Source organism: Salmo salar, chromosome ssa06, assembly GCF_905237065.1.
Source record: "Salmo salar chromosome ssa06, Ssal_v3.1, whole genome shotgun sequence".
Taxonomy (NCBI): Eukaryota; Metazoa; Chordata; class Actinopteri; order Salmoniformes; family Salmonidae; genus Salmo; species Salmo salar.
The window spans coordinates 34655931-34677715 of NC_059447.1; the positions used below are offsets into that span (position 1 = coordinate 34655931).

The 21785-nt window shown below is 44.5% G+C and overlaps 4 protein-coding genes across 5 annotated transcripts in view; all 4 read right to left on the reverse strand.

The window, feature by feature from the left end:
- LOC106601199 (myosin-10) overlaps positions 1-7832 on the reverse strand; it is a 62271-nt gene extending 54439 nt beyond the window's left edge. For both annotated transcript variants that reach the window (XM_045720410.1, XM_045720409.1), the window contains exons 1-2: positions 7662-7832; positions 6185-6557 (exon numbers count right to left, since the gene is read on the reverse strand). In XM_045720410.1, the coding sequence (XP_045576366.1) occupies positions 6185-6529 (345 nt within the window). In that variant the 5' untranslated portion in view covers positions 6530-6557; positions 7662-7832. The remainder of the gene's footprint in view (positions 1-6184; positions 6558-7661) is intronic.
- Positions 7833-8637: 805 nt separating this feature from the next.
- On the reverse strand, positions 8638-11768 carry ddx47 (DEAD (Asp-Glu-Ala-Asp) box polypeptide 47). Its single transcript, XM_014203696.2, has 11 exons — positions 11589-11768; positions 11175-11268; positions 10857-11045; positions 10692-10763; positions 10397-10587; positions 10162-10278; positions 9916-10062; positions 9674-9811; positions 9384-9454; positions 9159-9288; positions 8638-9075 (listed from the first exon to the last, which is right to left on the reverse strand). Exons 1-11 carry the CDS (start codon positions 11721-11723, stop codon positions 8893-8895), a joined length of 1467 nt encoding a protein of 488 aa, XP_014059171.2. The 5' UTR covers positions 11724-11768; the 3' UTR covers positions 8638-8892.
- A 277-nt stretch (positions 11769-12045) lies between these two features.
- On the reverse strand, positions 12046-18079 carry LOC106607096 (WW domain-binding protein 11). The gene is made up of 12 exons (XM_045720411.1): positions 17870-18079; positions 16115-16201; positions 15826-15857; positions 15645-15738; positions 15326-15522; positions 15068-15201; positions 14805-14956; positions 14464-14703; positions 14186-14308; positions 13667-13951; positions 13340-13530; positions 12046-13136 (listed from the first exon to the last, which is right to left on the reverse strand). The coding sequence occupies exons 2-12, from the start codon at positions 16176-16178 to the stop codon at positions 12432-12434; spliced, it is 2217 nt and encodes a 738-aa protein (XP_045576367.1). The 5' UTR covers positions 16179-16201; positions 17870-18079; the 3' UTR covers positions 12046-12431.
- A 728-nt stretch (positions 18080-18807) lies between these two features.
- Positions 18808-20580, reverse strand: bglap (bone gamma-carboxyglutamate (gla) protein). The gene is given in 4 exon segments (NM_001136551.2): positions 18808-19136; positions 19901-19994; positions 20170-20217; positions 20434-20580. Coding segments are annotated over 4 exon segments (306 nt in total). The 5' UTR covers positions 20495-20580; the 3' UTR covers positions 18808-19033.
- Between the last annotated feature and the right edge of the window lie 1205 nt (positions 20581-21785).

Genomic DNA, 21785 nt, shown 5'->3' on the forward strand with positions numbered 1-21785 from the left:
GCCACTTTTGAGAGAGAGTTATTGTACCCTTTATGCATGCACATGCGAGTGAAAGCTTGTTCTTGAACCTCAATAAAGAAACATATCAGCCAAACAAGAATGACAAGACAGCTAATTAGTGGGGGTTTTCCATTAGTGATACCACCTACATCCTGTCAACCAGGAGGCAGCTGGCCTCCACAAGCACAGAAGCACAGCCAAGACTGCATTACATATATAAATGTTTGAACAATCAAACATTTGAAACACAGAGCATTAGGACAGAGAAGAGAGAAATGGTAAATTAGAGAGTGAGTGTGGGAAAGGAGCCAGGACAGTCAGACACATTGTAATGAAGTGGGCGGGAGACAGACGGATGCTTTTTTCATGAAAGAATGCTGAGGCTTTCTGACAGCTGGGGATTATATGCTGACACAAAGGCCTGGTTGTAGCGTCGCTAGCTCGCGTTCTGGTTAGCCTGTTACCCACTGAGCTGGCTCAACTCCCTGACTTCACATGGAGCCGTCAGATGGGCATGGAGCCAAGGCTACGCCACCGTGCCGTACTGGGGCCTCACAGAGGGACTGACCACAACGCACAGAGCCACATTACCCAGGGGGCTCCCTCTGCACGCCAACCCTAGCACAGACACACAAAGCCTGGGGCAGCAGTGTACAGCGCAGCTGGGGATGGGTTAGGCCACACTGTGGGGGGAGGTCACCTCCTGGGGCTGGGGCACTCTCCCACTGACAAAAACATGTTCTTCATTTATGTCACGCCTATTCGCCTTCCCTCTCTCCGGCGCTTGACGTCGCCGTTCTACTAACCACTGGTACTGGCAAACCGCATTACGCACTCCTGGAAAACCAAATCAAATCAAATGTTATTGGCCACATACACATGGTTAGCAGATGTTAATGCGAGTGTAGTAAAATACTTGTGCTTCTAGTTCCGACAGTACAGTAATATCTAACAAGTAATCTAACAATTCCTCAACAATACACACAAATCTAAAGGGGTGAATGAGAATATCTACATATAAGTATATGGATGAGCGATGGCCGAGTGGCATAGGCAAGGTGCAATAGATGGTATAAATACTGTATATACATATGATATGAGTAATGTAAGATATGTAAACATTATTAAAGTGGCATTATTTAAAGTGGCATTGTTTAATGTGACTTGTGATTAATTGTTTAAAGTGACTAGTGATTCATTTATTAAAGTGACCAGTAATTGGGTCTCAATGTAGGCAGCAGCCTCTCTGAATTAGTGATGGCTGTTTAACAGTCTGATGGCCTTGAGAAAGAAGCTGTTTTTCAGTCTTTCGGTCCCAGCTTTGATGCACCTGTACTGACCTCGCCTTCTGGATGGTAGCGGTGTGAACAGGCAGTGGCTCGGGTGGTTGTTGTCCTTGATGATCTTTTTGGCCTTCCTGTGACATCGGGTGCTGTAGGTGTCATGGAGGGCAGGTAGTTGTTGTGCAGACCGCACCACCCTCTGGAGAGCTTTACGGTTGAGGGTGGAGCAGTTGCCGTACCAGGCTGTGATACAGCCCGACAGGATGCTCTTGATTGTGCATCTGTATAAGTTTGTCAGGGTTTTGGGTGACAAGCCAAATTTCTTCAGCCTCCTGAGGTTGAAGAGGCGCTGTTGCGCCTTCTTCACCACACTGTCTGAGTGTGTGCACCATTTCAGTTTGTCTGTGATGTGTATGCCTGAAAACATTACACCTTCTCCACTGTGGATAGGGGGGTGCTCCTCCCTCTGCTGTTTCCTGAAGTCCATGATCATCTCTTTTGTTTTGTTTACGTTGAGTGAGAGGTTGTTTTCCTGACACCACACTCCGAGTGCCCTCACCTCCTCCCTGTAGGCTGTCTCATCGTTGTTGGTAATCAAACCCACTACTGTTGTGTCGTCTGCAAACTTGATGATTGAGTTGGAGGCGTGCATGGCCACGCAGTCGTGGGTGAACATGGAGTACAGGAGGGGGCTGAGAACGCACCCTTGTGGGGCCACAGTGTTGAGGGTCACCGAAGTGGAAATGTTGTTTCCTACCTTCACCACCTGGGGGCGGCCCGTCAGAAAGTCTAGGACCCAATTGCACAGGGCGAGGTTGAGAACAGGGCCTGCAGCTTAATGACGAGTTTGGAGGGTACTATGGTGTCGAATGCTGAGCTGTAGTCAATGAACATCATTCTTACATAGGTATTCCTCTTGTCCAGATGGGATAGGGCACTGTGCAGTGTGATGGCGATTGCATCGTCTGTGGACCTGTTGGGGCGGTATGCAAACTGAAGTGGGTCTATGGTGGCCGGTAAGGTGTAGGTGATATGATCCTTGACTAGTATCTCAAAGCACATCATGATGATGGAAGTGAGTGCTATGGGGCGGAAGTCATTTAGTTCAGTTATCTTTGCCTTCTTGGGTACAGGAACAATGGTGGTCATCTTGAAGCATGTGGGGACAGCAGACTGGGATAGGGAGTGATTGAATATGTCAGTAAACACACCAGCCAGCTGGTCTGCGCATGCTCTGAGGACGGGGCTAGGGATGCCGTCTGGACCAGCAGACTTGCGAGGGGGCGCAGTCCTTGTTAGGGGGAGGGGGGGCGCAGTCCTTGTTATTGGGCCAAGACAGTGGCACTGTATTATCCTCAAAGCTGGCAACGAAGGTGTTTCGATTGTCTGGAAGTGTGACGTCGGTGTTCGTGACATGGCTGGTTTCTTTTTATAGTCCATGATTTCCTGTAGACCCTGCCACATACGTTTCGTTTCTGAGCCGTTGAATTGAGACTCCACTTTGTCCCTGTAATGGCATTTCGCTTGTTTGATTGCCGTGCGGAGGGAATAACTACACTGTTTATATTCAGCCATATTCCCAGACCTCTTTCCATGGTTAAATGCTGTGGTGCGCACTTTCAGTTTTGCGTGAATGCCGCCATCCATCCACGGTTTCTGGTTAGGGGGGTGCTCCCTCTGCTCACAGTGGGTACAACATCTCCAATGCACTTCCTTATAAACTCACTCACCGAGTCAGCGTATACATCGATGTTGTTCTTTGAGGCTGACCGGAACATACCCCAGTCTGCGTGATCAAAACAATCTTGAAGCGTGGATTCCGATTGGTCAGACCAGCATTGAATGGTTGTAGTCACTGGTACATCCTGTTTGAGTTTCTGTCTATAAGACGGTAAGAGCAAGATGGTGTCGTGGTCAGATTTGCCGAAGGGAGGGCGGGGAAGGGCTTTGTATGCATCGAGGAAGTTAGTGTAGCAGGGGGGAAAGTTCGTCCAACTGGCCTCACAACCGCAGACCATGTGTAACCACACCAGCCCAAGACCTCCACATCCGGCTTCTTCACCTGCGGGATCGTCTGAGACCAGCCACCCGGACAGCTGATGAAACTGTGGGTTTGCACAACCGCAGAATTTCTACACAAACTGTCAAAAACGTCTCAGGGAAGCTCAGCTGCGTGCACGTCATCCTCACCAGGGTCTTAACCTGATTGCAGTTCGGCGTCATAACCGACATCAGTGGGAAAATGCTCACCTTTGACGGCCACTGGCACGCTAGATAAGTGTGCTCTTCACGGATGAATCACGATTTCAAATGTCCCGGGCATATGACGAGCGGTTTGCTGATGTCAATGTCGTGAACAGAGTGCCCCATGGTGGAGGTGGGGTTATGGTATGGGCAGGCCAACACGGACAACAACAAAAAAACGCATTTTATCGATGGCAGTTTGAATGCACAGAGATACCGTGACGAGATCCTGAGGCCCATTGTTGTGCCATTCATCTGCTGCCATCACCTCATGTTTCAGCATGATGATGCACGGCCTCATGTCGCAAGGATCTGTACACAATTCCAGTAGCTGAAAATCTCCCAGTTCTTCCATGGCCTGCATACTCACCAGACAGGTCATCAACTGAGCATGTTTGAGATGCTCTGGATCGATGTGTACGACAGCGTGTTTCAGTTCCCGCCAATATCCAGCAACTTTGCACAGTTATTGAAGAGGAGTGGGACAACATTCCTCAGGCCATAATCAACAGCCTGATCAAATCTATGCGAAGGAGTTGTGTCGTACTGCATGAGGCAAATGGTGGTCACACCAAATACTGACAGATTTTCTGATCCACGCCCCTATTTTTTTTTAAAGGTATCTGTGACCAACAGATGCATACCTGTATTCCCAGTCATGTGAAATCCATAGATTTGGGCCTAATTAATTTATTTCAATTGACGGATTTTCTTATATGAACTGTAACTCAGTAAAATCTTTGAAATTGTTGCGTGTTGCGTTTATATTTTTGTTCAGTGTAGTTTAATTTTCACTACGGCCATTATTCAACAACACACAGATGAAGAGAGCCTTCAAGAAACATGGAGAAACATAAAGCTACTATCTAGTGGAATTCGTCATCAAGGATGGTAAAGAAGATCAAAAAGACTGCAGTTCCTCCAGAATCCCCTTCACCATGTCTCAGGTGATAACCAATCCACATTCTATTCCTGGAACGCATGTCACTAAATGGGTCAAGATCACAACGATACACTGTATATAGGACATCATTAACTAGACCCATCTGCACTGAAACATAGCTGCAGATAACTCACACACAGCGAAAGCACCCAATTTAAACCAATGCAAACTCGGATGTTGGATTTTATTGCACGTGTGCTTAGATAAAAAAAGTTAACGGACTCCAGAATGGAAAACATTGAAGGGGTACCAACAGCAAGGGGTAGCTTAAGAATCTCCCTAAATGCGTGACATCATATACATCATTGACACTGGCTATCATCTAATGGAATTCTGGGATTTTAGGAGGTATTTTCTACAGACGGCTCGTGGGTAAGAGGACAAAGGCTCACGACCATAAAGATGACCCAGACCTAACGCAGCCAGTCTGGGCCATAGAGCACAGCAGCAGCAGTGACAGGAGGTGGGCCAGCGCCTCTCCCAGTCTGCCACCCTGACCTGGGGCTCCACAGTCCACACACAGGGCCAAATGTGTTTGCTTTAATACCCAGGGACCCCATTGAGATGAGAGAGCCCCACAGACAGCTCAGAGATCAAACAGGGCAACCATGAGGAATGGGGTTGTACAAACAAACTGACCCACCAGTGTTTATGGTAGAAATGTCACCTATAAAAGGTGAAAGTAAAGAAGATGGCAGGTAATCTAGATACAGAGAGAGAACTTACCATCGGTCTGAACTATCTGGAAACGGTTATAGAGTGTGATCAGTATTTGTGTTTTTTTACTTCAATCAAGCCACAAGACAGTGGTCGTATCTGAATACCCATTTTAGCGTACTAAATAGTATGCGAAAAAAGTAAGTGTTATAGTATGTGCAATTTCTAAAATAGTACTCTAAATTAGTAATCTAATGCGTGATTGCGTTGACTCCCGCCATTCGTTCATTTTGGTACTGCGTGTCAATTTATCTGATCATCAGACACGTGAGTCAGAAAAGACAAGTGAATTCTACTAGATCAAACGTCAAAATTAGTATGCAGTTTAAGTATGTAGTACTTATTCAGACTCAGATCCTATTTCCTCAGAGTTCCCCAGAGGTTAGGTTCTGTAGGTGAGACAAGTCAGGGGATAATGTATACCCACCGCCTTTATGATTTGATGTGTGCAGAGCAGACAGACACATGGAGTTTGAAGGGGTAATTTTAAAAATATATTTTATTTTCCGCTCCATCGGTGGCTGTGTCAGTGTGTGGGGGGTAGGTGAGGGGGTGTGTTTGATAAGGAGTGGGTTAGGGACACAGAATTAAAATTCTCAAACAACCCTGTCTCAACATTACAACGTTATCAAGAGTCCAATACATGGTCTGTGGTCTGGGTCTCATGCAAGGTATGCGTCGCCAGAGTTGCTGAAAAACAGCTAAAATATTGAACTATTGAGCAATGTCTGTTGTGTGCACTATGTGTGAGTATAGTTGAATCTGCTTTCTAGGTGAATAGATGTATAATAAAATGGTGAAAAAAAGGTGCTATCTAGAACCTAACAGGGTTCTTCGGCTGGCCCCATAGGAGTACCCTTTGTAGAACCCTTTTTCGTTCCAGGTAGAACCCTTTCCACAGAGGGTTCTACATTGAACTCAAAAGGGTTCTACCTGGAACCAAAAAGGGTTATCCTAACCCTTTTTTCTAACAGTGTACAACAACACAACCACTCACGTAGATGAGGCCAGAGTAGTAGCGGTCTTTGAGGTTGTGCAGCACCGAGGCCTCGTTCAGGCAGGTGAGCTCAGCCATGTCTTCCACCTTGCTGAACTTGGGCGGGTTCATCTTCTGGATGTCGTCTTTATTGACAACGGCCTTCTTGCCATTCTCTGACAGTTCCACCACCACCTCCTCTCCCCGCTCCTCCTTGATGCTGGCCGCCTCAAAGCCATGACGCTCTGAAGGGATCCACACCACCTTCTTGGCTGTCCAGTCGGCCTGTGTGGCCGGGTTGTAGACGACAGCGCGGTCCACAAACAGGTACCGCTCCGGGTCCTCCTGCCCACTTCGATGAGCCATTTTGGGGGTACCAGAGCAAGAGTGGCACCTGGAAGAGGCAGAGACAGGCAGAGACTCAGTATAGCAACATGTTTGTCATGAAATGTTAAGCACTCTCAGGCATGGCACTTATCAAGGTGGCATTCCTTTGTGACATTAAAGCTACCCCCTTTTCAAGTCTAAGTGTAGCCAGCAGTTCCGACCCGCTTGCTTACAGCTGCACTGGGGTCGGACAGCATTCCTGTGTAGACTAAGACACCGTGGAGCCTGCACGAATATGGCTCAGGAAAACGTACCTCAATCCAGGGATGAGAAATGCATTGCACTCTGAGAATTGTCCTATTATCCCAACTGTTACACCAAGAAGATTGAACTACTGCTACATTGTATCTGTACACGCCAAAATAGGCCTACAACATAATTGTTATTTACAGCATAATTTATCGCAAGTTCCTCATCCAAGTAGACGTTTGCAGCCAAACATGGAAAGCAATTCCTCACTTTCAGGTAGAGTATTCAACGTGTTGAAGAAATGTATTCAGAATAAAGTAAGTGCCAAACAGAATCAATTGTATTTTTGTTGTTGTTGATTTGCCTGACAGGCTGGCTACATTGTTGACTCGTTTAATAACAAGCGTCTTACGCTGACTTGACTAGAGCAATCTCGCGCGCTGGTGTAACGGCGTTGTGAAGGGTACGCAATCTTGCCACACATGACAATCAACATAGACAATAAACATGTATTTATTAGATCAGATGGTCCCTGAACAACCTATATCGCTATTATAGATCACATAGATTGATAGCTGCACGTTATCTGACATTTAACCACTTTGATAAGAACAGAAACCACCTGAAATCACAGAGCTGTACTGGTCAAGGGAGTCCATTTTGGTGTAGCAACATCTCTAAAGTCATCATTTCAATTTCATTCAACTAAAATCTTCAATAAATATAACGCGATATATGCCTTTAACATATTTTAATTCAACGTATCTGGGTAATCAATAGTCCTGAACGTAATATAGCGACATCATTGCAAGTACCTCCACAGTTACGCTATTTAGCCTAAATCCATCCAGCCGGACAGTATTCAAGTTGCTAATGTAACCATGTAGAATTACAATTATTCCTAAAAGAGCTGGTCATTTACCTGGTGCTGTGAGGGAAGAAACGAGGACAACTGTTCACACGAATAGACCGACCTCCCTCTGTAATAACACTTTATGCAACAACACAATTGATATTCAGGCATCTGTCTAGGCTTTGGTATGCACCAAAGACACTGCCCCTATGGTGGGGCCGCTCAACCGAACCGACCTGACCGCTGTTACTCCGCCTACGATGGGTTGTGCAGACATGAATATTGACCAATAGATCAGCTCGTCTGAATTCAATAGCTCATTGTGATGCTTTACGTGCTATATTTTCTGTGTTGATATCCTCTGACAAACAGACGTCTAATGATAAACAAATACAAATCATGTTTTATTCTGAAGCCACGAGGTGAATGTAATATCTAGTTGTGAAAGTCTATGCACTGCACACGCCTACTTGATGCGGCTAAAACACAATTGGATTCTCACGCTGCAGTATCTAGTACCCTCGCCTCCTATTGGCTAAAAATAACGACCCCCAGAGAAAACCAACTATTTTCAGAGGAAAGATTTCTGGTCCATCGATCCACCTGTTCCTGGACCCTCAACATGAAAAACAAGTGTTCTAATTAATTTCCTTTCAATGAACTCATGATCAGTGCATGAAATAATAAATCAAGCATTTGTTCCTTCAGTCATTAACACGCTGTTGATGCAAATAACGATCTAAAGTGTTTTGTATGTTCATTAGGTATTGCATGGAGTGATATTTGACATGGTACAAATGTTACAATAAGCTACCGGAGTAACTGGTTAGATATCATGATATGCAACACCCCCATCTTGTGTCCAAATTGGTGGGGCTTATTTGTACTATTATCTTCCGGAAATATAGGTCATTGTTGGTTTAAAGTCTATTTTCGCCATTATTCCACAAATATAGTTCAACACTGTTCATGCCACCTGCATTGCTAATCTACTTTAAAAAGATTTAATAGAAATTCATGAAGATGTTATCATATCAGGATTCCATTCATGTTGACCAAGCTTTATTATCACATTGTGAACAACTCACTGAACATGATCTTGATTTTACATAAACATTTTATTACAAATGGAAATATTGATTAGGAAATTGAACAAGTCATTGGTAATTAAATAGCATGTCTCCATGATGTGGTGGTTGTAGAGAAAGCGGCCTCTTAATAACCATAGATGTTTTATATCAAGGAGAAAAATGACAGTATCTGACAATATGTACAGTATTGTGTTACTCTACTGGCAACTTTAACGTCCTCCTCTCCATGCTGCTCCACCACGGTTTTTTCCTCCTCCTCCACCTCTTCCCCCCCCTCCGCCACCACCACCAGCGCCGCCTCTTACTTTCTTCCTCACACCGCTGGACTGCTCTGTGTCATCCCCCTCTTCTCCTCTGGGCCTCTTCCTCTTTTCTCCTTGTTCCTTCATTTCCTGAGAGGGAAAGAGGTTATTGTGACTTTAAAGCTATTACAGTGGATGACGACACTGCTGAAAAGACACTGATTGAGACTCACAATTCTGGCGAATCGCTGCGCCTCGCTCACTCTCTCCACCAGCATCATCACTTCCTCCTCCTGCGTGGGGAAGGCAGGCAGCTTCTTGCCAATCAGAGTTTCGATTCGCTGGAACAGCTCCACATCATACCTGAGAGGTCAATATGTCAACCAGTAGAAAATCTTTGGACGAAGTAACCAATTTCAATAGGATTGGTTGAGAGCAAGCATAAAGGTGGCCCTTACTGTGTGACGAATGTGATGGATTTTCCAGACCGTCCTGCTCTGGCGGTTCGCCCCACTCTGTGGATGTAGTCCTGAGTACACACACACACACACACACACACACACACACACACACACACACACACACACACACACACACACACACACACACACACACACACACACACACACACACACACACACACACACGATAAAATGCCACTAAACTTGCTCGGTTGGGTCCCTCATTTGTGATAACATTGAAGAGACTGCAGACCAGGGAGAAACGTACACACAAGCAAGACTGATACCTTTGAGTGAGTTGGGATGTCATAGTTAATAACACAGTCTACATGTGGAATGTCCAGTCCTCTTGATGCCACGTCCGTAGCCAGCAACACAGAGCGAGACTTAGACTTGAACTTGTTCAGCGACCCCAGACGTTTGTTCTGACCAACAGAGAAAGACATTTATACATGCAGATTCCACTGTTAGAGTATGATATTTGGAGTGAGTATGTTGGTAGACAGAAGCGTTTGGATAAGGGGGGTACCTGACTCATCTGCCCATGCAGAGGGATGGCAGTGATGCCCAAGTTCCTGAGCAGCAGCGCCACCCGCTGGGCATTGTTACACGTACTGCAGAAGATCATGAAGGAGTTCCCAGCCAGCTCGTTGATGATGGAAACCAGGTAACAATCCTGGAGGCACAGCCAGTTAACTTACAATCCAACACTAACCATACACAGCTTCTGACTTCTCCAAGAAGAATTACCATTAGAACATCAAACTTCAAGTACCTTGTATTTGGAGGGTATGAAGACGTAGTACTGCTGCAGTTTTTCTACTGTTGAGTACTTGGTGTTAACGGCACATTTAACTGGATCCTTCAGAGCTGCTCTCTGCAGCTTTGCGACCTTGGTAAATATAAAGACATCGAAGGGTTAGTGTGACAGGCCAGGTTTTAGGGGTACTCTGACAAGTCTCAAATGAAGAGCTAAAAGGAATAGATAACAGGGGCTATTATGTGGGTACCTTTTTGGTCATGGTGGCAGAGAAGAGAAACGTGCGTCTGTCTCTGGGAATAACCTTTAGGATCTTGTCCACCTCAGTCTCAAAGTCCATGTTGAGGATCCGGTCTGCCTCATCCATCACCAGGAACTTCAGCGCTCGCAGTGAGAAGCCTTTGGTGTTCTCTAAGTGGTCTATCAACCGCCCGGGGGTGGCTGTTATGACACCCATGGTGAATACACAGTTAGTATCAACCAGGAATGCACTTAAAAGATGGTACCATACTATGCAACTGAAAGGGATTAAGTCATTTTCTCACCAATGACAATGTGAGGCTTCTTGGCCAGGACCAGGGATTGGGACATCATGTCAATTCCTCCAACTATAACAGCTGAAACAGGAAAAAAAGACAAGCAAGTTAAAACAGTCACATGACACCTGAGTTCCTTCAAATATGTTTCTACTCCTTCCAATGTCCACGTACCAGTCTTGACTCCGATGCTGGAGCCCAGGGCCTCAAACTGCTCTGCTATCTGGAAAGCCAGCTCTCTGGTGGGGGTGAGTATGAGTGTGTGCAGCCTCTGAGCGGAAGCGAGGAGTGACTGCAGGATGGGCAGAGCAAACGCCCCGGTCTTCCCTGAGCCGGTCTCTGCTAAGCCAATTACATCCTTTCCTGAGATAGGAGAGAAGAAAGTGCATCGTGAGTGTACAGACAGACATGAGACCTTCCACCTATTGGACAGGTCTTTACCAACTGTTTTATACATGGCACAAACATGAACATTCACCCAACTGAACTCACCTTGTAAGGCTACAGGTATTGCCTCTACCTGGATCTTTGTAGGAGTCTTCCATCCCAACTGTTCACAAGCTTCACACAGCACTTCAGTTACACCCTATATTAACAGATGCATGCCATAGCATAAATATGTAAACACGTTAGAATATGGAGTCGATGTTACACATCTTCACAAATCGCATGGCTGAATGCGCGCCCCATTTTTAAATGTCTGTCAATGACATCATATCATCTCACAGCTGTACCCAGCTCTCTACCTGGTGAACCGTAGGATGCTGAACTGTATGTGGGGGGATGAAAGACAGTTAACTTGCTAACTTATCAGCGGTAGGTTGGTTTGTTGATGTGCTGTTAACGAACGTTAGCCCGCCTCCAAGCTTATCCACCATTTCCATTTAGCTAGCTAACGTTACTCACCAGATCCTTGAAGGTCTTCACTGGCTCTTCGTTTTCAGCGATATTAACGTTACTGTTATCATCATCACTACTCGAATTTTCATCCTTTGCGCCATCTGTTTTTATCTCAACACTTTTCTCCGAGTCGTCCGCCATGCTTGTTTGCCAACGTGCCGTCTACGCTAAAGTGCGCATGTACGGAAATGGATTACATTTCATGCTATGCTTTCTGGGACTTGATGTTCCCCGCTGAATTTATAAATCATTTAAATTAATTGCAATGTTTACACCACTTTGTCGAACGTTGCAGATAGAAATGCCATGAATAGAGCTGTGATTCCTTATCCTACATAGTTCTTCCATCTGAATGATCCAAAACGTTGCATCCTGCTGAACGAGCCTGTTCATCATGGTGGTTTATTAATTTGTAGTCTGACTTATGAAACGATTAAAAAAAGATTGGACTGAAAATAGTTCATTGAGTTTAAGTATTTATTTAGTTACAGGTCTAACCATTTCAGACAAGCACACACTCATTTGGATTTTCCTACAAACGCCCAACAAAACACCCCCCTTCTTTCTTTGAAATCCATCACGTTTCTCAGTTCAACAATAAAATAAACATTTGACAGTCATAAAAAAACACTAGCTTTTTCATAAAGATTGAGCCAAATTATCATAGCCATGTACAGTAAGTTGGTAGGGAGGAGATTCTATTCTCATTGTGAAAAACAACATTTAGAGGAACCAATGTGTTTCTGAGCAGCATCTGCTTGATGGTATCACTAACACTTTCCTCATGACCCCTACTGTTCATTCCTTCTCAACACACCCACCCTTTTCACCCTGCAGCCCTTGTCAGTCTCAGAGGAGTCCCTCCATCTCCCTCATGAAGGCCTCATACATCTGGTCCTTGGTCTTCATGTTGGGCTGAGAGACTGGGCCCATCTGAGTAGGGTTGGCTGACCCCATGGGGGCAGCCATCGACTGCTGCTTCTGGCCTCCCACCCTTTCCTCTCTTCTTCCTCTCTTTTCCATAGGCCCTCCTCCGCTCCCGGCCCCTTTATCCCTGCGCACCCTCAGCGCCGTGGGCACGAAGCGGGTGACCTCTGTCTTGTGGTTGATGATCTGGGGTTTGGCTGAGATGGTGGCTCCGCCACTCCCCGGGCCTGTTGCCAGATTGCTGCCTCCGGCTGAGACAGAGGTGATGTTGGCCCGCTTCTCGATGGTTGGTGCATGGTGGTGGCTGGTGGGGTTTGAGCCCGACGGCGGGGCACTTGTCCCCGGGGGAGGGGGCATCTGCATCCCTGGGCGCATGGACATAGGCATGGAAGGAGGGGGCAGCATGGAGGCATTGGGGTTGCTCTGGGAGCCATCTGGGTTGGAGCCGGGTTTCTGGCGGTGGACGATGCTGGGGGGAGCGCTGAGGACGTTGGAGTTAAGTGGTGGGGGGAAAAGAGAGAGGGGAGGGGCAAGTTGGCGTGGGGGGCCAGATCGTGGTGGAGGGGGGATACCTACAGAAAGGGAGAAGGAGATTAGACTGGGGGGAAATCCTGCTTTATTCCCATGCTTTGCAGCCCAAAATACATTTGACATTTATTTTAGCTTGAGCTATGTGCCATGTTGACATATTTTTATTACTGTTAACTTTGGGTACCGCTGAACTGTAGTTATGTTTAAAATATATGTATGTTTTGACAATGTTCTGTGTTTAAGGACAAGGGATAAAGTCATATGAAATTCCAATAAAAGGCACAAAAATACATCCACACATACCTGGGGGAGCTGGGGGGAGGCAGTCTGGGTGGGGGTCCCCGGGGTGGAGGACCAGGAGGGAGACCTGGAGGGGGGCCTGGGGGAGGGCCAGGGGGACGACCTGGTGGGGGTCCAGGGGGCAGTAGCCGGGGCATCGGCCCCCTTGGACCACCTAGCATACCAGGCGGCCTCAAAAACGGTGGAGCACCTTAGGATGACAAACAAGACATATCATATGACATATCACATCATAGTATGTTGTTTTAGTAATTTGATAGTAATGAAGCAACGTCACACAAGATGACACTGTACTCCAATCATTACTACACATAAAACCAACTAACCGGGTGGAGGGCCGGGAGGCAGGCCAGAGGGTGGACCAGGAGGCCTCATTGGAGGAGCTGGGGGTGGTCCCAACGGTGGAGGTCCTGTTCCTGGTGGACCCTGCATGTGTAGAGGTGGTTGCTGTCCTCCCATTGGTCCAGAGGGTGGAGGCATGCGCTGATTGGGTATAAGATGAGATTGGTTGTCGCCTGGTGGTCCCCTATCCTCGATGTCTGAGTCGTCAGAGTCGGTGTACTCCTCCTCAACTTCCTCTTCCTCCTCTTCGTCTTCAGGGATGGACTGCCCTGTAGACAAATAATAAAGGGGGATGAGTGAGAAAGGGATGAAGGAAGAAAGTATAATCTAGTTCCCATGGATAAATCATCCTCCAGCGAATACAAACCTATTTAAATTACGTCATTCTCCAAAATAGTGTCATTCTCCAAAATAGTGTCAACAATCCAATCATTCATCTGCATCATCAAGTCCTGCTGAAGTGTGGTAGTGGTGTTGTGTGCAGACTGAAGGAGATACAGTACCTGCCATCCTAAGCATCATAGCCTGCAGAGGAGTGATGGCCTTTTTCTTCTTCACAATCCTCTTCTTCTTGCTCTTCTCCCTGGGTGCTGAGGGGGGCATGTCTGCAAACCGCACACTGCGTCCTGCAAAACATATCACACAACCTCGTGTAAAACGCCATATCTGTGTTATCATTCTTTAAACTACAACACCAAGCAGTGCACAGACTTGAAGACAGAACCCAACACACTTGGGGTGATCAAGCAAGCACATATGCGGACAAGGCTCCGCCTCTCACCTGCATGTCTGTCCCCTCTGTCCTCCTCTCTGCCCTTCTCTCTATCGTCCTCCTGCCGGTCCACCATCATCCTCTTGTCAACCTCGCCTCCTTCATCCCTATCTCCTTCACTGTCCTCTTCAGAGTCGCTGTCGTCTTCCTCCCCATCGTCTCCCTCGCTCTCGCTCCCACTGTCCCTCTCTCCTCCCATCAGCATAGTGTCCATGGCTTTCTCCATGTCAGAGGCCTGGTTGGACGCATCTGGTTGTAGGCAGAGAAAGGTGGATTTGGATGAGAAAGTAGAATGAAGCATATTTATTCCTCCTGATCAGTAGTGCAGTAGTGAGGTGTGTTTGCAGTACCTGCATCTGCTGCGAACTGGGCCCTGCGTGAGGCGTACAGCGCCAGGACCTGAGACGGTGGGGGGCCAGGTGGGGGACCTGGGGGTTTCCTACCAGGGGGTAACCGAGGGACGCCTGCCACCGCTGCAGACATGGAGGCACCAATCGCCTTACTAAAAGAGAGAGAGTGAGAGAGAGAGTGTTTACAGAGCAGCTGGTTGGGTTGTGGTATTGTCCATAGGAATGATACTGAGACAGCACTGTAAATTCAGGGGACTGCCCACCTAAACGAGGTGCCCTTCTTCAGGATGGAGGGAGGCTGGGCCCCGGGCAGGGGGATGTCCTGGATCAGGATGCTGGAGGGGGCGTGGGGCATCTCTGGGAGTGGGATGCTATCCACCTCCACCAGTTCAGCATTCTAGTTGACAGAGCGTGGAAGAGAAATGGTGAATAGTGAACAACAGCAACAATTATGACATGATCTCAGCACTGCTCGGTTAATCTGTGCAATTTATACATGTTCATCAGCATAGCGTACACACCTTGACTGAGTCGAAGTAGAGTGACAGCTTGCCACGATTGCTCTCATAGTCCAGCTCCAGTTTGCGTAGTTCTTTGTAAGTGTCTGGGTTCTCTCTTTCGTACAAACGTACGATGCGCTCAAACGTCTCCCGTAGCTTCTTCCTCTTGTCCCTCAGCACCTTCTCATTCAGCAGCGGCTGCTGCACAGGGTTGAACTCTGGCACAGGAAAAAACAGAAAACGGATGTGAACAGGAGAAAAGAAAATGATTCGCAAGATCTTTTTGGAAGACAAATAACAGACGCACAACCTTGTTTAAAACCCGTTTGCAATGGCTCACCCATTTCATCCAGCTTCTCCATGTCTTTGATGATCTGTCTGGGGTCCTTCATCTTCAGTACAGCTGTTCTCACCATCATCCTCTGCTTCTTGTTCTGTGGCGCAGCAAAGAAGAGCACAGTGAGTTTTATAGACAGAATACAAAGTCAACCTATCATTCAACTTGTCAGCCAAGGTCTTACCTTCTTCAGCTCCCGTTTCCTGGCCTCCTTCCCTGAAGAGGAAAAGGCACCGCATTAAGTTTGATGTAGAACCTGTTACCTGACAGCTCCTCTACATTGATGCATTTACTATTGTTCATAGTGCTGCTGAGCTCAATAACAGACACTGAAATGATTTTCCTTTCACATACATGGGATCCCCTGATGCTTAAGAAACAATGGGTGTCCACTGATGTGTTCATGCTCAAGTTGAGGTGAACGTATGATGTGAGCGGTCACATGACGACGGAAAGGGTATGATGTTACTTACTGGCCTGGTCGGTGGGGTTCATGAACTTCCCACTCTTGGTGGAGGAGGTCGAACGTCGCCCCATGGTGACGGCGCGTCTCCTTCACCCTGCCAGGGAAGATACAGTATCAACTTATTGGAATCAGGAGAAAAGACAAATCTATAAGTTATATTTCTAAGATACCTGCTGGGATGGTGTAAATAAAACTAGGCTGCATTACACACTGCAATGGATATTTCAACCATGAGCCCCAGCCTGCTCTGCTCTTGCTGAACAAAAACTTTTTGTGTGATGCATAACCAATGCCTGTGCTGTGTAGGCCTACGGTGGCAGTTCAGAGGGAGAGTCAGAGGCTTCTTCCAAAAAATGCACTCTTGCGCATGAACAGTGTTTCCCAAACCTGGTCCTTGAGTACCCCCAACAGTACACATTTCTATTGTAACCCTGGACAAGCATGCCTGATTCAACTTGTCAACTAATCATCAAGCCCTCAATGAGGTGTGTTTGTCAAGAGCCACAACGAAACGGTGTACTGTTGGGAGTATTAGAGGACCAGGGTTGGGAAACACTATGTTCAGTTCAGTTTGAGAAGGAGAGCGCGAAGATGAGGAGGACCGGAGGTCAACTGTTACTACTATAATTGATTTGATTAATGATGATGTAGGCCTATTTATCAGAGTTATTGACCTCACAATAAGCCAAATTCAAGTAACTTACATTGTGGTGCTGAAACGAAGCAGTGGCAAAATCAATCAGAAAATGGGCAGCTCATGGTGCTGAAAGTAGGCAAATTCGAGTAGGCATAATTCATTTCAACAGTCTTCATTTTAATTAGTTAACTAAGAACAAGAGGGCTTTGTGTTGGAGCCTATTTAAGAAATAAGAGGTAGGCCTACATGTTTGGCAGACTCAATTAGCAGCCTATAGCCTATGTCAATAGATTTGTTGGTCAATTCCTCCATCCACTCTTTAAATAACAGCACTTCACTGACACGGAGGTAGGCTAACTTAAAACCAAGACTCGAATTGATGGGGTATGAGACGGTATGCCATAGGCCTGCTTTTTATTAAAGAAAATGGCAAAAAAAGAAAAAAACAGACCTGATTATATTAAGTGATCTATAACAGTGCATATGTTCATTCTTAGCCTGTAATTTAAAAAATATTCTTCTTTAAGGCTCTGGTCTGTCCAAGAAGTGAGAGTAAACGGTAGACATGTTCTCTGCTATCCACTTTGTTTTAATTATTATTTTGGTATAGGGGAGGATCACTCGTTTTTTGCGTTCAAGGAGGGTTTAGGTAAAATATATTTTGCTCTAGGGAGGGCCATCCATTTCAGAGAGGTCCTTATTATAAATAACTTTCACTCTCTTGCTGCGATTAAACCAATAATTAATTGCCTTTTGACATTGTGCTGGAAAACATACTTGTACATACAAGTTCGTCTCCCAGCACGTCACAAGACAATTGTTGGTTGAATAGCAGCTAGTCAGAAGTATACGTTAACTAGTCCAAACTAACAACTGACGTTAGCTAAATTAGCTAACAAAACTGTACAAGTTCTAATGTTAGCTAGCTATAGATGATGCAAATACTCGCCAATATTAATTTGCTGAAATGTTAAATAGTTAGTTAGCTAGCAAATGTTGTAACCAACGGTAGCTATATCACCAAAGTCTGCAGGTTTCACATCAGCATAACGTTAGCTAGCTAAATTAGCCAGTCAACTAGCTCGATGAATAGGTAACGAAGAAGCTAACTTTAATTGACTCTACCTTTATCCACGTGAAAACTGTGGTCAGTGTGCCTTTCCCCTCTCTTACTTTCCAATCGGGTAAATGGTAAACTATAAATGTCGTTGCCTGTATCAAACTAATGTATGTAATACCCTTTTAGATCACACTGACATAAACGCTCTTGGCTAATTGATGCAGTCCGCCATGTTTTGATTGCCGCGAGCTAGGGCGGAAGTCTCGTGTGAGATAAACCGGAAACGCCAAAAAAGAAGGTCAAACAAAATACGCTCAACCCCCCCAGTGGCTGACCTAGTAGACTGCAGTTTTGCACTCAAAGTCTTTGCTTCATGTCTGCAGTTTTGGGTGAACCTGCTACCTTTGCTACTGCTACTGTTACTGTTACGAATAGCCTACGCTTCAACCAAGTTCTCTTTGCAGGTGAGGGCCTTTTGCATTGTATTATACATGATTTTTTGGGTAGAATGGCCAGGTTACACTAATCTTAAGGCAAGATGACCTTACATAAATACGAACATTATTGACAGTGATGACCAAGTTAAATGCCCCAGCCTTGGGATAATTTATGCAATTCAACTTGTCTTTGTTTCGACAGAGGCACAACAGGTAGATATGTTTGTTCATGCAATATCAAATGCAATGTAGTCTAAATGTTTTCAGCTGTCATAGATGGTTTATATTCATGAAGGTGCTGAAGATCTGTACATGTAACTTTTCTCTTTCAATATTTGTAAACAAAGTCAGTAATGTCATGCCAATGGAACTTTTTGCTCCACTATAATTGCTCCACTATTTTTGTATCAAAGTCTTTACCAGCCTTTGATACCATAGAGGTAATTTCTTCAGGTCTCCGTTAAGTGTGTAGCCTAATCTGTTTCTCATTTGTTCCCTTTAGGAAATTACAGATCTCACACAATTTATCATGTTATGTAATATGAAATAATTTTATGAAAGACACATTGTTTAGATAATTTTATTGACCATACTACACTACAGAATATTACCAAATAGTTATTTTAATGACTTCTCATTGTTCTCTTTCTCTCCTGCTCTCCCTCTAACACCGTATCAATTTACACTTAATTTATTTCGATTTATTCAGATGTTTCATCCTCAGAACATTACAACTATTTCTCTCCAAAAAGCCTTGCAGAATGGAAGTTGGTTTGTGGAGTGGGTTGACATCTAGTATGGGATTGGTCCATAGAATTCGGTGTAGGCAGCAATGATCCCAGCTGTGTCCATCATATTCTCACACCAGTAGTTAAGCTCACACACCTCCCTCAGACTGGGAATGAAAGGGTTGGGCAGTTTCCATAAAATAAGAGGAAGAGGTGAAAGAAGCGAGGGGGAAGAAAAAAAAACATAGATGAAAATCTGGATATTATCCAGTGTGAAGAAAAAAGGCTTATATAATTAACACTTCACTCCATGATAACAACAGGAAATTACCTGAATATTTGAGCACATTTAATCTTAAATGAATCTTAAATGAAGTGGAAATTATGCTTGTTCCCATACAAACATTGATTAACAGCAAAACACATACACTGATTGTACAAAACATTAAGAACACCGGCTCTTTCCATGATATAGACTGACCAGGTCAATCCAGGTGAGAGCTATAATCCCTTATTGATGTCACTTGTTAAAGCCACGTCAGTCAGTGTAGATGAAGGGGAAGAGACACGTTAAAGAGGGATTTTTAAGCCTGGAGACAATTGAGACATGGATTGTGAACTGTATGTGTTCCATTCAGAGGGTGAATGGCCAAGACTAAAGATTTAAGTGCCTTTGAACAGGGTACCGGGCGCACCGGTTTGTGTCAAGAACGGCAACACTGTTGGGTTTTTCACACTCAATAGTTTCCAGTGTGTATTAAGAATGGTCCACCACCCAAATTACATCCAGTCAACTTCACACAACTGTGGGAAGCATTGGAGTCAACATGGGCCAGCATCCCTGTGGAACGCTTTCGACACCTTGTAGAAAAACAACCTTGTGTGCCAGGCTATCAGATGACATACATGGGACAACAGAACAGTACTGTACCTCTCCAGCTGAGTCAGGGACAAGTCTGCAAGGGCAGTGCCGGCTCTCTTCTGTCGCACCAAAGTGGAGGCCAGGTCCTTCTTAACAAACACACCTGTAAGGTCATAGAACATATGAACTTTTTAAAACGAGAGAAATATAAACAAGTGTAATCACACTGCACTTAGAATAACCATGTTCAGTGCATCTACGACTGGTCATCAACATTACAGTACACACAATCAGACCACTGCCATTCTGGTACCAATTATCCTACTGATGTCTCTTACCCACTCTTTTCTCACTAGCAGGCTTTGAGGCAGTGGAGGTAGAGGAGTCTGTGTAGAGAGGAAACAGTATTGTACATGATTAATCATCTCGACTACAAATCAACTACAACATTATACATTGTTTACATGTTTTATTTATTCTTTAACATTTATATGAAGTTTCATTTTTTATTTGATTATTTTTGATTAAATCCGAAATATAGTTGCACATTTTGCACAGGTGCAAAACCTTGACTAACACTGTCGCTCTATCTCTGCTCTTACCTCCAATAGAGTGGCACACACATGCCAGAGCACAGAGGACAAGGATGGCCAAGGGCTTCATCTTTCTCTTTGCTGTTGGTTCACGATCTGGACGATCAACAAGTATGAGATTTAGACTGTTCTGTCTTGCTTGTCTCTCTCACCAGTACATGAACACACACTCAGTTTATAGTTATGACCCTCACAATATCTTGAGTTTGTGATTGGTTGAAGAATCATGTATCATACACCCACAAGTAACAGCAAATGTACACTGGCACATGAATAGATACACACACACACACACACACACCCTGAATTCTCAAATAATTGTTGCATATATTCTAAACATTCGAAAAAAACATTCTACATTTATGCTTCATCATATTTTTTGGTGAGGTCATGCTTTAAAAGAAAAACAACTGTTTTTTAAAAACCCCATGAAAAAATAGTGTTACACCTTTTATACTTAACTGTTGTAAAAACATATGTACATGTCTCTAATAACTCCCACATCTACAGTGGGGGCCAAAATGTACACCCTTGATTAAGATGAAATAAATAATTATATTACTGAGTTAAATTGTATGCTCAAAAAAATGAGGAAATTAAATAATTATATTACTAAGTTAAATTGTTTGTTCCAAAATGTTATACTAATACACAGTGGTGGAAAAAGTACCTAATTGTAATACTTGAGTATAAGTAGAGATACCTTAATAGAAAATTACTAAAGTGAAAATTATCCAGTAAAATACTTTAGTAAAAGTATAAAACTATTTGGTTTTAAATATACTCCAGTATCAAAAGTAAATGTAATTGCTAAAATATACTTAAGTATCAAAAGTAAAAGTGTGAATAATTTCACATTCCTTATATTATGAAGCAAACCAGACGGCACTATTTAGATTTTTTTTACGGATAGCTAGGGGCACACTCCAACACTCAGACATCATTTACAGATAGCTAGGGGCACACTCCAACACTCAGACATCATTTACAAACATAGCATGTGTGTTTAGTGAGTCTGCCAGATCAGATGCAGTAGGGATGACCAGGGGTGTTCTCTTGATAAGTGTGTGAATTGGACAATTTTCCTGTCCTGCTAAGCATTCGAAATGTAACAAGTACTTTAGGGTGTCAGGGAAAATGTATGGAGTAAAAAGTACATTATTTTCCTTAGGAATGTAGTAAAAGTAAAAGTTGTCATAAATGTAAATAGTGAAGTAAAGTACAGAAACCCAAAACAACTACTTAAGTAGTACTTTAAAGTATTTTTACTTAAGTACTTTACACCACTGCTAATACAATTCTTCAGAGAAAGAGATTTTGTTTAAAGTAATACCTTTTTAGAAAAAAAGTAATGGTCAAAA